The 15,192-nt window shown below is 37.0% G+C and overlaps 1 protein-coding gene across 1 annotated transcript in view; it reads right to left on the minus strand.

Moving 5' to 3' along the window:
• The window catches only part of SLC39A8 (solute carrier family 39 member 8), a 115,089-nt gene that overhangs the window by 56,725 nt on the left and 43,172 nt on the right, over window positions 1-15,192 (minus strand). The window contains exon 2 of the mRNA XM_053703494.1: window positions 13,938-14,106. Within this exon, the coding sequence (XP_053559469.1) occupies window positions 13,938-14,106 (169 nt within the window). The remainder of the gene's footprint in view (window positions 1-13,937; window positions 14,107-15,192) is intronic.

Raw genomic sequence — 15,192 nt, forward strand, 5'->3', positions numbered from 1 at the left:
CTATATATCCCTTGTAAAATGTTACTGTCATGTTATGACTCATTTAAAGTTATTATAACAAGTACATTGCTGACATGATAGTAAGCATATCAAAGATACAAGGTAACAAGAACGCATCTCATTATGGCAAAGGTTATTGTAAACCGGGGCACCTTTAGTGCCACGTGCCCAGACCGCAGAGGACACCACTCCTCTAAAAATGTAATCCTTACATTTATGAATTTATAATTTGCTTGTCGTTGGAATTTGCACTTGAAAGGTGATCTTGTGAGATTACATATGAAACAATAAAATAAGACTAAGGGGCCCATTTATCAAGCTCCGAACGGAGCTTGTGGGCCCGTGTTTCTGGCGAGTCTTCAGACTCGCCAGAAACACCAGTTATGAAGCAGCGGTCTAAAGACCGTTGCTCCATAACCCTGTCCGCCTGCTCTGATGAGGCGGACAGAAATCGCCGGAAATCAACCCGATCGAGTACAATCGGATTGATTGACACCTCCTTGCTGGCGGCCGATTGGCTGCGAGGCAGCAGGAGGCGGCGTTGCCCCAGCAGCTCTTGTGAGCTGCTAGTGCAATGTTAAATGCGGAGAGCATATTGCTCTCTGCATTCAGCGAGGTCTTGCGGACCTGATCCGCACTGTCGGATCAGGTCCGCAAGACCTTTAATAAATAGGCCCCTATATGTTTCACAGCGAGTTCCATAGAACTGAAAGTAAAAAAAGAGTGGAAGAGAGAAGCAGGTTCTGAACAGAGTGGCGAAAGAGATCTAGGTATGTTGTTACCAAAGGGTTTGTATTTTATGGTCAAGATTTTAGTAGTATCTTGCCATACCCTGATCAACATTAGTCATATGGTTTTAAGAAGAGTTTAAATATAAAAATTATGTTTAAGAACATTATCCTCAAAACCAAGATAGTCAAATATTTTATTGAATAGTACACTAATTTAAATATTAACAAATAACTGATTAGGCAGAAAATCTATATAGCACATATTAGCGGAAATGTATATACTCAGGAAGTAGACACATTTTGTGGAAGCCATTGATTAGGTAACTTCAGGGAGAAGGTACTTTCAGAGGCACCATTTACTAAAAATCTATTTGTAAAAAAGAAAAGGTAACATTTTAGAAGCCTAGGATCACAGGTCATTCCACCCCATGGCTACTTTAAGTGGTTTGAATTACTAATAATTTAAATTTCTAAACATGGTAAGCAAAATATAAACAAAACTAAAGATAACACTAAAGAATTTATCCGTAAATTAACACTGAAGAGGTTCTTTGCCAAATCAGCACTGGAAAGGACACTATGGAAACCACAAGAACATCAAGACAGTTACAAACATACAAGTTTGAAACCAAAGTCATCATTCTTTCCCATAAGCAGCAAAGGAGCCTCCATAGAAGCCTTTGAGACCATAGTGTGCAAAGAGATTAAGGAACTACAAACCAAAAAACTAAAACCAAGATCACAAAACCTCTCTCACCAACAGATGAAGACAGTAAAAGCATTGGAAGAGAACCACAATTTAATTAAACCAGCTGATAAGGGGGGAGGAATTGTCGTCATGGACCGAATGGACTACAAATTGGAAAATACCAGAATCTTGAATGATCCGAAAATTACCATCAAACCCAATAGGGACCTATAAAAAAGATCTATTACAGATCCTGGATCAAGCAAAGGAACAAGGTATTCTGAACAAAAAAGAATACGATTATATCAATATAAACCATCCTATCACACCGGTGTTGTACCATCTACCGAAAATACATAAATCCCTACAGAGACCACCTGGAAGACCAATCATTTCAGGGATTGGTTCGCTTAGTAGCAACCTCTCACAATATATTGATCTTAACCTCCAGGGATATGTAAAACGGTTACCGTCATATCTCAAAGATTCAACCCAGGTGTTGAATCTCTTAGATGAGATCTCATGGGATGAAAACTACATCTTGGCGACATGTGATGTGACGTCACTATATACATGCATCCCCCATGAGGACGGAATAGAAGCTGTGAGGTTCTTCCTGGATAAAGATCCAGAGATACCCGACGTCCAAAAAGAATTCATTCTGGATGGAATTAAGTATATACTAAATCATAATTATTTTTATGATGAAGGAAACTACTACCGGCAGATATGCGGTACAGCAATGGGGACCAGGTTCGCGCCCAGTTATGCGAACCTATATATGGGCAAGTGGGAGAACATCTTTTGGGACTCTTGCCCAGCGGGCGCGGACCTGGTCCTATACCGCCGGTATATAGATGATATAATCATCATCTGGAGAGGTACCCAGGAGGACCTGGATTATACCATTGAGGTCATGAACAGAAGTACAAATAATCTAAAGTTTACATACACGTGGAGCACAACAGAACTTGTATTCTTAGATCTAAAAATTGAAATTATAGATGGCAGAATTGAAACATCAACACATTTTAAAAGCGTTGACAGCAACAATTACATACATAGTATGAGTTGCCATCATAGAAACTGGAAAAATAACATTCCCAAAGGGCAGTTAATGAGAATCAAGAAGAACTGTTCTAGAAACGACAAATGGGAAGAACAGGCCAAGATCATCAAAAACAAGTTCATAGAGAGGGGATATGATGAACACCTATTGGACCAGAAGATTCAAGAAGTCAAATATGTCGAAAGGAAGGACCTTCTGAAATATAAAGAAAGAACATACCCAACGGAAGATGATTGTCTTGATGTGGCCATGATCACAGAATACAGTGAGAACAAAGACATGATCGAGAAAATATTCCAGAAACATTGGCCACTTCTGAAAGATGACGACCTAATAGGAGACCGATTGCCATCCAAACCCAAGTTTGTATATCGAAAGACCAAGAACCTACAGAGCAGACTGGCTCCAAGCATCGAAAAGAAGAAAAGGCGAGGCATCACAGACACATTCGGAAAGGAAATAAGAGGCTTCTTTCCCTGCCCGCTATGCAAAGCGTGCAGATGTGGTATAAAATCGACCACATTTTGCAATTTCCACACCAAAGAGAAATACAAAATCAATGAGCTGATCAGATGCCATGACAGTGGAGTAGTATATATGCTACAATGCTCATGCGGCCTCCAATACATAGGCCAGACTTCACGTATCCTGAAAGATAGGATACGTGAACATATACTACTGATAGAAAAACTAAACATGGATACAGCTTTATACAGACACTTCTCCACCAAACATAAAGGCAATACCAAAGAACTGACCTTTATGGGCATCCAGAAGATCGGAAAAGACTGGAGAGGTGGAAACTATACAAAGATATTACTTACCGCTGAATCCAAGTGAATTTTCAGATTGGATTGCCTTCATCCGAAGGGATTGAACAATAAGGAAGATTTATCCCACCTGTACAATTTAGTATAATTGAGGTGACTCATACTATAGATCTTCCCCTCTAGGTACCAGTCGATATATATAACCACCCCCTTATACTAAACCAGAAATAAGTGATTATAAGGTGGCATCCAACAACATACGGACTAATAGATCCCAACAAATCCAGTTTAAAACCAATAGGTGATCAATACACAAATCCTGTTCAAAAAGATGGCAGGATAAATCCCCCTCAATTATATTTCATCTTAACACAATGTAAATAGCTCTACCAAGAAACAGTATATGATCCCATACAAAAACAGTATATGGTCCCATACAAAAGCAAAGCATACGAACAACTATGACCTCATGATATACTACCCTCCCCTATATGTATATACGGCCCCACCTCCAATATCTGACTATGAAAAGTACACACCTCGTCTTATGAAAAGATAGAGGATTGTGGTTATAATGATTCCACGATTAGCTATTAATCAACTAACACCAGCTTCCTCATAATCACACTTTATATATAATATAATATAATGTACTAGTAGGTCAAAACAACCTGCAAATATGACCAATTTTAGAAAAACATATGCATTTTAAAAAAAAACTGAAACATGAGTTACGTTACACATACGTTACCTCATATCAGAATTATTGACAATCCGTAAAAGTATCCCTCATTTTAATGTATGTATTTATTTCTGTTATATTTATTTATTTTTTTCATTCATCGCTTAATTCTAATCTCCATTTCAATTCCCCTTATCACTACCGAGTCCAGTATAAATATAATCCATTATATCGCCAGAGTCACACACACCTCTGTTAAGAACAAACAGATGACTTTTCATACAGATGACGAACTGAACGCAAACATAACCTACCAAAACAATCATAAGAAAACAAGCCCCCGTTACTAATAAACAACGATTCTCCACTACTAAAACTTAGCAACAATTTGAGCCCATCATTACTAAGTTCAGTATAGATATAATCTATTATACCGCCAGAGCCATATACACTTATGCTAAGAACAAACAGATGACTTTTTATACCCTGTTATTAATGAACAGATGACCTTTTTGAAAGTATAACCTATCAAAATCACTATAAGAAAACACACCCCCGTTACTAATAAACAATGGCTCTTCACCACAAAAACCTAGCAACAATTTGAACCTATGAACAGCGCCAACAGGTCGTGACGTCACGACCAATAGAAATTTCCGAAAAACGGAACTAAATTAACATCGAAAGAAACCCCCAAATTCAAGATAAATATATGAGTTAAAATATATAAGTTATGAAATCCCCCATCTGACCATCTATACTAGTGATTTGATCGCCAAACAAGAAGGGCAAAACTTAACAAATTCGGTATCGATCTAACCGGAAGTGACGTCACAATCACGGAGGTTAGGGACTATTAAGTATAAAGTGGACACGATTTAAGCCCTCCACAGCTGTCATACAAACTCCCATAAAAATCGCAATACAAATAAAAGGAATTCAAACCTATAACTTATAAAAAACAATTTTATAAGTTAAGAAAAAACCGGAAGTCAGAAAACATTACTATTTCCGGTCACAGGCACACTTCCCCTATAAAAGACCTTTAATTAAAGCTTACCATCAGTCTTGATAAAGGCCTAGGAAAAGGCCGAAACGCGTAGACCTGGTAAGCATTTTTTCAATAGGAGTACACATTTGAAATTGTTTTACACATTGTGTATTATTTCTATCCCACAGGTTTCTATTTTTGAATTTTGAAACACATTTTTTACAACACTTTTTCTTCACCATCTTATTTTTATTTTTATTTTGATAAATCTGCTGAAACCTTCGCACTCAGCATCTTTTTTATATTATCCACTGGGGCAGGGACCCCCTGGCTCCATAAGGACATCACATAATAAGAGACAAGGACAACACTGTACACAGGGATTCCACTTTACATCCATTTCTGACTTTTTTTCACGTATTTTATTTTCTCTCAGTTCCTTATTTTCTCTCAGTTCCTCAGTGAACTAAGGATTGACATATTTTTCACTTATTTTGTCATATTTTTTCTTCCTTTGCATTTTCAACACAGGATTTACACTGATTCTTTTCATTTTTGGAACATTTCACACTGGAACACTGTCACATTCCTTTTTTGGACATTGGATCACCGTCACATTTTTATACTTTTATATTTTTATATTTTTACACCTTTATTCAACATTGTCAATTGAAATATTTTTATTGTCATTGAATTATTTTTATTGTCATTGAATTGTATTTTTTATTGTCATTGAATTGTATCTGTATCACCCACATTTACATGTTATATTATCTCTAACGAGATTACTTCTCCTATGTGTTTATGCTCTCAAGATTTTATTCATATATATTTTATTAGCGTGGATCCATGCACATGTAATATTGTGTTTTTATGAAAAATTGCATTTTATCGTCTCCTATATGTTTTATCTACAATAAATTGTTTTAACACTTTTACCACATATTTGTAGCACACGACAGAGTTTACTCATATATATAACCTTAGCCTCCTCATTGTTGGCGCCTGGGCATATTTTTCATAGTTTTATTTTTATAGGTGGGAGCTAGGTACCACCGCCTCAGGCTCAAAAGGTTTCAGTTGGCGCTGGGATATACCACCACATCCCTATCTTAAAGATAAAGACAGACTTTTTAAATTCCAGAAAGGGCGAAAAAAAAAAATAGAAGCCTGAATTCATAAAGATTATACTATAAACATTGACAAACTAGAGCAGTATCTATCAATACCATAGGTGCTTTGTAACTAAAGAGTGCTGGGGGAGCGGTTACCAATGAGCCCACAGGATTATATAAGTTGTCCAGGGCTAGTCTAATTAAACCTATGTAACATTAGTATAACCCAATTTAACACATGGAACCCAGGAGTATTAGTTTTTTTATTATTATTTTATATTTCCAATATTAGGACAGGACTTGACACATCCACATACCATGCCACCTATGATGTCTTAAAAACTGTACTGCTATACTACTGCCTGTAGAGTATCATGGCATGAGGCATACTAAATCTTCTTAATGCCACATATAAGATCTATAACTAATACAACATATAAGTGATCAGAGGAGAAAGCATAGTTGCCATAACTAGGTGTAGAGTAGTGGAAATGACAGTGTGTAGTTGTGACAATGAGAGAGCACAGTTGTGTCTCAAGGAAAGTGCACATATGAGGGTGACCACTGTTTAATAACTATGTGTGTATATGTGTAGCATGATATATATATCTGTATACATTTGTTTGCATGATTTCCAGTTCCTGTGTCTACAAACTCTTCACTTAATGGGCTGATCATGTGAGGTTTGCAATCTACCCTTCTTTGTCCTTAAATTATGTTAATAACATTGAAGCATTCAAAAGGTGCCATCAGAAGTCACAAGTGTGATGAATAAAGGAGGGAAGGACAAAAGAAACGTGTTACTACATTGGGTGTCGGCAGGATTTTTTTCCCATGCACAACTAACGTGTTTATTGACAAACAAATGTAATTATATGTATTCTAGCTTTAAAGGGACAGTTTAGTCAAAATTAAACTTTCATTATTCAGATAGGACATGTAATTTAAATCAACTTTCCAATTTACTTTTATCATCAAATTTGCTTTTTTCTCTTAGTATTCTTAGTTAAAACTAAACCTAGACAGACTCATATGCTAATTTCTAAACCTTTGAGGGCTGCCTCTTATCACAGGCTTTTTAGATTCCTTTTCAACACAAAGAGACTGAAAGTACATATAGATAACACTGTGTACACTGCAGGCACAGGGAATTATTTAAAGGGACATTATACACTCATTTTTTCTTTGCATAAATGTTTGTAGATGATCTATTTATATAGCCCATAAAGTTTTTTTTTTTTTAGATAAATGTATAGTTTTGCTTATTTTTAAATAACATTGCTCTGATTTTCAGACTCCTAACCAAGCCCCAAAGTTTTATGAGAATACCGTCAGATACCTACTCCAGCTTGCTGCTGTTTTTGTAAAGGGTCTTTTCATATACAAAAGAAGGGGGAGGGGGGAGTGTCTTATTTCCCACTTGCAGTGGGCTTTCCAGCTACCTTAACAACAGAGCTAAACTGACAGCTTCTAAGTATGTTTTTAAACACTTTTATACTGGATTTTTATATCAGTATCTGTGCATCTTATTCTTTATAGTAGTGTCTATTACATGCAGTTATATGAAAATGAGTGTATACTGTCCCTTTAAGATTTAGCCCAACACAATGCTAACTGCAGGACAATAGATAATAAACAGTCACAGTCATGTGATCAGGGGGCTGGAAGAAGGTTCTTAATATAACAGTGTTGGTTGTGCAAAACTGAGGAATGGGTAATAAAGGGATTATCTATCTTTTAAAACAATAACAATTCTATTGCAGACTGTCCCTTTAAAGCTAGTTCCAAGAAAGTTAAATAATTGCTATTTTGAATTGATACCTAGTGCGTCATGTATCCCATTATTTTAAAGAAGACACAGAGAGGTCTCAGGTACATGATGTTTTATTTTTTTTTATTGTGTTTTCCTAAATTTTAAATATTCACATTTTTTTAATTTTTTGTTATTACTAAACTGAAAGACGACTCTATTTTAAATGATTGGACCCATGAGTATATTGGTTATAATGATTTATATATTTCTGAGAAAATTATCTTCTCTCTGCACTCCTTTATTTTACCACTCTAAAACTGGTGTTTAAATGTTTAAGAAGCTGCAATGAACCCATCCACCACTTGATATTTAGAGGGTATTGTGAACCCCACATTAATAAAAAAAAAAACTCCCAGAAAATGGATAACAGCAAAATATGGTATTATTAGTGAGAGAAACAATTTTTTTAGAGCCCCACACACATTTATTACTCTAAACCTTGTATCTAAAAGGTACGGGAGTAGCCATTTTTGCAAAGATCACATGGTAAAAAGAATGTCACATGACCCTTTTTTATAGAGGAGATTTATTTTTTCAAATGAAGGTTGTTATATCTCTTTTTAAGTTGCAAGGTGTCTGATTTATGTGCTTTATATCCTCTAAACAGACTTCAGACTTTCCTCACTTGAGGTGATGGGGGGGGGGGGGGGGGGCATTTGGCACCAGAAATTAAGTATTGTCTGATTCACACATTTTACATTTTTAGGAAAATTGCAGTGTTGATGCTATATTTGTGAACCAGTAGATTAAAGTAATAAAGAAAGCAAATAAAATCTCTGTATAAAAAGTTTATATGGTATTTATATGATCATCCGCGTGGACAAATAGAATATATGCTACTTTTAACTGTCCTATAAAACATGAAATTGTCATATCATGATGCAATAGCTATAACACAATGAAAATATACAGCTGTGTCAGCAAGAAATATACATTACTGAAAGTCCACATGTATTAAATCATTTCATAGATCTCAAAGTAACTGAAACTAGGCAGTCATGTAAAGGGAAATATGTACTCAGTTACACTAAGGAGTTTTTTTTTATTGAACCTATTTCCATTTAACTCCATTCACTATAAATAAGCATTGTATGTCTACATGCTCTTTTGCACATAAATGAAAACACAGGTGACTTATTAATAGAAAATAAAGAAATGCACAAAACTTGAAGTCTGTGCTTTACAAGTAGGGAATAGATGTCAGACGCCAAGAAGAAATTTTTTTTACCTCTCCTTTGTTGTAATATTATAGTATCATTATCATACATAAACACTATTCCTCTAGTTTCTGATCCATAAGCAATGTGTATGACCTCTGCCATTTCACCCTTAATATTCTTTTTTTTTGTGTTCTCCTTTGCAGTAAGTTTTGTTTCACCGAAATATGTTAAAGGGACATTTCAGCCAAAATCTTAATCCACATGGGTGCATGTTCAGTTTTGAATAGAAGCCTTTTTTATGTACAGTACATGTATTAGCAAAAATGCTTCTAATAAAGGTTATGGCTGTTTCAAAAGTGTATTTAAGTATTCACTGTGAACCAGCATTTCAACCCTTTGAGTGCTAAGCAATTTCCCACCTGGGTGCTAAGCTGGATTTGAGGGTTTTTTGTTTTGTTTTCTTCATTTTTTTAAATATATATATTTTTTTTACTTTTTTACTTTTATTTTCAGATCCCCAAGACATATACAGTTAAGTGATTACCTTTTTAATGGTGGGTCTTGGGGGTCTGTAGCTGCTTAGATGCCTGAGATACAAGCTTCTAAGCAGCATGCCCCCATTTCCCTATACTGTGCATTGTAATTTTTAAATAAAGTTGCACTGTGACGTCATCAAGTCATTGCGCGTGACGTCATAGCACAAAACGTGAAGCCCCGGCAATGCCTGACACTATACAGTCCAGTGGGAGTCAGTGGGAGCCCCCAGATTGCCCTTAATGTAGGTGAGTGCTAGCGACGGCTCTGAGCCATCGTCAGCACCTGACTGGGACAATTTGAGCCGTCATTAGCACTCAAAGGGTTAAACACAGCACTTGCTCAGAGAACCTAATGTGCTTGTACCATCTGATAATGACTCAATTGGCTAATTGCTGACATGATACAAGCCCAACTTGCGCTCTGAGCAGCTGCAGTATTTAAAATGCTGGTGCACTGAGAATATCTAGCTATGCTTCACATGCACATGCAGAGAAAAATGTTAACACTAAAACAGTGATACTTTTACTAGAAGCATTTTTGCAAATACATTTATATTGCAAATATGTTTCTATTCAAAGATGTAATTCATCTAAGTGCATTTCAATATTTTCCAGAATTTAAGTGCATCAAGAACTAATTTAATTGGTGGTCACTTCTACTTGCTCAAAACAACTCTATTAAAGGGATGTAAAGGTACAAAAAAGAAAATGCTCTAATGTGTTAGAGCATTTTATTATAGCATTATTGCTTTATACAATCTATGGGGCCCATTTATCAAGCTCCGTATGGAGCTTGAAGGGCCGTGTTTCTGGCGAGTCTTCAGAAACACCAGTTATGAAGCAGCAGTCTAAAGACCGCTGCTCCATAACCTGTCCGCCTGCTCTGAGGAGGCGGACAGAGATTGCGTGAAATCAGCCCGATCCAATACGATCGGGTTGATTGACAACCCTGCTAGCGGTCGATTGGCGGCGAATCTGCAGGGGGCGGCGTTGCACCAGCAGTTCACAAGAGTTGCTGGTGCAATGCTGAATGCATGTCTGACAGACATTTGATAAATAGGCCCCTATGTGTTTAACTTCTGCAAAGCAGTTACACATAGTTGAAGTCATCTACAGAGCAGCAATGCACTGCTGGGACATCTGGTGAGCCAATGACAAGGGGCATATTTGCATAGCCACCAATCAACAGCTTACTGTCAATAATGCATTGCTGTTCCTGAGACTACCTAGGTATGCTTGTTCAACAAAGGATACAAGTACATTTGGTAATAGAAGTAAAAGTCTATGAAATTTGTATGGTCTTTCTGAACCACAAAATTTTATTTTGACTTCCCTGTTTCTTTAGGTTTTTTTAATTCATATCTCAATGTTTTGTTGCCAAGATTAACTCATTTTGTTATTATATCTATTTAGAATAGAGACATCAGTGTATTCCAATTAACAAACACTTCCTTTGGGAAAAAAGAAAATTATGCAAGACTTTAATGCAGTTTCTAAGTGTGAAGTACTTGAATCAAGTACTATGGAATATTCAATACAGAGAGAGGCCATATCATTAAAAGTCAGTGAATACAGTGTTTAAGCTCACGTTCAGCCTTGGGATAGGTGTTTTAACATATTAAAAAGGTATTTATTCTAATTTTACTGGGTTGGCTTAAGTGTTCAAGGAATAATATTGTCCACATCAACTAAAATGTATTGCCTACAGATTTATTTATCACAAGTTGGATAAAAAAGACAACTTTCTATATTAGTGAATGGAGCAGTAGCAGACTCAACAGAGGTCCCTAGTGCAAAAAATGTTTTAGGCCCCTCCCAAATGTAACTCAGTAATAAGCAACAGTAATAATATAAATGCTTCTCTGATACACACTGATAATGAGCATGCTGCACTTTATAATAATACTGAGTATTAATACAAATACGCTGGCAGTGAGCACACTGTGCTGTCTAATATTGTGAGTATCACGGATACCAGGCTGCCAAGGCTACCTCCTCCCATGCTGTGGATTGTTGTGTTTCCCCCAGCTCCCCTTTTCATTGCTACTAGGATTAAACATTGCCCAGAAAGAGCTGATCCCTGCCTGCTGGCCCCTTCCTGACTCGCCGAGACTCAGCCTGGATCTTATTGAACTACTCGCAGGCTGGGCTCGCTAGGGATCCCCACTGAACTTTGACCTAGGTCGCTCCAGAGGCCCTTTGTCCCTGAGCTCCGCTATTTTGGGGATTTGTACTACCTTTGAGGGGCAAGGGCTGGGGTGATTGCCAGGAGCGAGCTTACTCCGGAACCCAGGGTTTCTGACCCTTCTCCACCTCTGGCTGACCTGTCATACCCTTTGACTAACTGCTGCTCCGGCCCCCAGTGACGGAATAGCCGCCACTCCCTTGGGATCATCCCGAAACCGCGACCTAGCTATTGTGGGATCCCTATGTAACTATTGTTCCTATGGAGGCACCAGCCTGTCTAGAGGGGCCGGAATCTATGGATCAGATAAGGCTCTTATCAAGATGGCAAGTGTGTATATAAGCTGTGTGTTTGTCCCAATAAAGTCTGTTCGTGTTTCATCTCAATACTGGTCTTGTCTGGTTATTAGGATGGGCTCTTGCTAAAAATCACTTTTCCTGCTCTACAGCTACAGGTTCCAGGAACAGGAAGGATCCCCTGGTGGAGATACCTAGTCGAGGTATCCAGCATCCGTCACAACGAGTTTTTATACACATTATTGAGTTCTATGAAACAACACCTAGGCGGACATCTCCTCCCCTCTCCACCCAGCATTGCAGATAGTGGGCAGCAATACACTGTCTGCATTTATCAATGCACAAGCCACTCCATGCTCGCACAGCCAATGGTGTGTGAGCAGAGCCTGTCAATCACCCCAGTCGATGAAGTGTGGGGGGATTGAGGAATGTCACTTAAGAGTTGGCATAGCAGGTTAGGAAGCAGTAGTCTGATGACGGCTACTTCTTAACTATTGTCTGCGGGCTAGCTCATGCGTGCCTGCAGATGAAGGAGCTCCAAAGCGGCATCTGCAGATTCTTAAATGGAGCCCTATACCCTGATAGGTCCACTGCTCTGTATAAATATCAGAAGTATGATTAATCTGATAAATATACTATGCTGTATAATAAAGGAATATATATCCTAATAGTGAACACGCTGTACAATATAATGATGTGAGTATCTATACACTATACTCTGATGAGTACACTGCTCTGAATGAATATGATCAGTATTATTAGTCTGACAAATATTCTGTGCTATATTATGATGGAATATATATACACTAATAGTGAACACGCTGCACTATATAATGATGTAAGTATCTATACACTATACCCTTATGAGTACACTGCTCTGTATAAATATAATCAGTATGAATACTCTGATAAATATGCTGTGCTGTATAATGAAGGAATATCTATACACTAATAGTGAACATGCTGCACTCTATAATGATGTATCTATACACTGATAAGTATACTGCACAGTATAAGGATGATGAGTATGTATGCACAGATAATGACCACATAGGCACATGTCTATGTACAGACTGGCTGCTATGGCCTCTGCCCCAACACTTGGGCCCTGGTGCCACTGCACTTGCTGCACCAATGGTAGTTCTGTCTTCTCTAAAACAGTCTAAGCTAAACACCAGAGGCTATTATATATAACTTGGGAGCTTTTTATAACAATTTATAAGTCTACAAACCACTAGATAACAAGTAAGGCTCTAGTTTTTTTGCATCTTTTTTTGGAACAAATAAACATTTTTATTAATTAAGTTGACAATTTTACTTTTTTATATATATATTTTTCTAGATATATCTATATACAAAAAAAGGCTAAATCTGTATGTTGGACAAAATTATCAGGCTTCAATATACATAACAACATGTCTTTTGATGGTAAATATCTCTTGAATAATTTTTTTCTATCAATATAACAGTTTTAATCTGGTGACGAATGTAGCAAAAATATCACGGCGAGTTTGGAACTTACATTTAAGATATGTGTTGCTAATACAGGTTCACAAAGTAAATACTTGAATGTAAACTATCCCCTTGTGATTTAAATACAATAGGTTACTATGGCTTAACACTTGTAACTAGGGTTGCCACTATTTTTGGAGAAAAATAGTGGCCTTGCTCAGCATCATAAATGGTTATGCAACACAATTAGAACATATATTAAATGATGATTTGTTTATAATTAGACTCCAACACACTTAGAAGCGGTTAAACAATAAAATGACATTTATTTATATTTATTCTTTATTATCTATATTAACCTGAACCTTTAAAATATCTGCCTTGTCACTAAAATACTATCATGGTGACAACCATACTTAATGCCATTTTTTTTAATAGTAAACTCTTACCTTGTGTAGGGCTTGGCCTGGGTATGCTAGTGTCCTCTGATGTACGATCACATGGGTGAAGAAATACTTGATGTAATATAGCAGGACAGTATGCGCTAAAATTCGTTTCAGTAATTTGGCTTCCATTATTCAGGCCATACATAGAAAAGATCTCCTCACTTGATAAACACTAAAAGAAATAAGAAAACAAAGCAAATGTGAATAAAATGAAAAGGAATCATTTTAAGTAATATCTTTGTTAGAATAAATGAAGATATAAAATATGCTAAAGCCTAAATAAGTCTCCATATTAGTGCATGTTATAAGACACAGTGGAATGTCTAGGAAAGCCTCAGCATATTAGAATCACTAAGTGGTTGACCACAATCTTTTAGAAAATCTTATCAAATGATTTATCTACAAAAATACCTATATACTTTAATGATGAATTTTGTAGAAAAATCATCACTTTTCTACAGGACTGTGATCAACTCCTAACATTGGAGGTTGGATACAACCAGTAAGAGCAAAACTCAAATCTCACTTCCATTTTCTATATAATTGCTTGAAAGCTGTGGATTGCTCCATGGAGAACATAATGGTGTCACGGAATGTTGATGTTACAATTCATTTTAGAAACAGTTATTTTGTTATCCTGTTTCATGTGTATATCATGTCATTTTCATACATAAATGATTGAAAAGCCTGATAAGTCACAAATATAACATATTCACTGAGAGCAGCAAAGTATGACCAGTTACGTCAATAAAGACTGTTTTATGAAATCATTGCTAGTTGTAAGCTCTAATTCTTATGATTTCTAGTTGACTAGACTCTGAGGTCGATTTATCAAGCTGCGGCGGACAGGGGATCATGTATACACCCCTGTTTACCGCAGCACGCCTCTGGTGGGCTGAATTTCCCTGGCAGAATTCATCATTTTGCGCTCGCTTGCAATCCCGCCCCCTGCCCACGCACAGCTAGAGAACCTGCAGTCGTAGGCAGACGAATACCTGCCGAAGAGGTTGATAAATCGACCCCTTTTTTTAGTGAACAGAAATTGCCATATTAAACAGCCTCTGACTAGCATCTCATTGACAAAAGTCATTCTTGACTGCTATTGCTAAGTATTCCATACATATTAGAGCACAGCTGCCTAAACTACCACCAGTGGGCCACATCTGGCCTTCCAAGGTTTTTTGTGTGGCCCTCAGCACCACTGAGAAGACCTCAGTAATTTGTTATGGAAAAAGCAGTTGCACACTTCTCATTAGGT

This window comes from Bombina bombina, chromosome 2, assembly GCF_027579735.1.
Source record: "Bombina bombina isolate aBomBom1 chromosome 2, aBomBom1.pri, whole genome shotgun sequence".
NCBI lineage: Eukaryota > Metazoa > Chordata > Amphibia > Anura > Bombinatoridae > Bombina > Bombina bombina.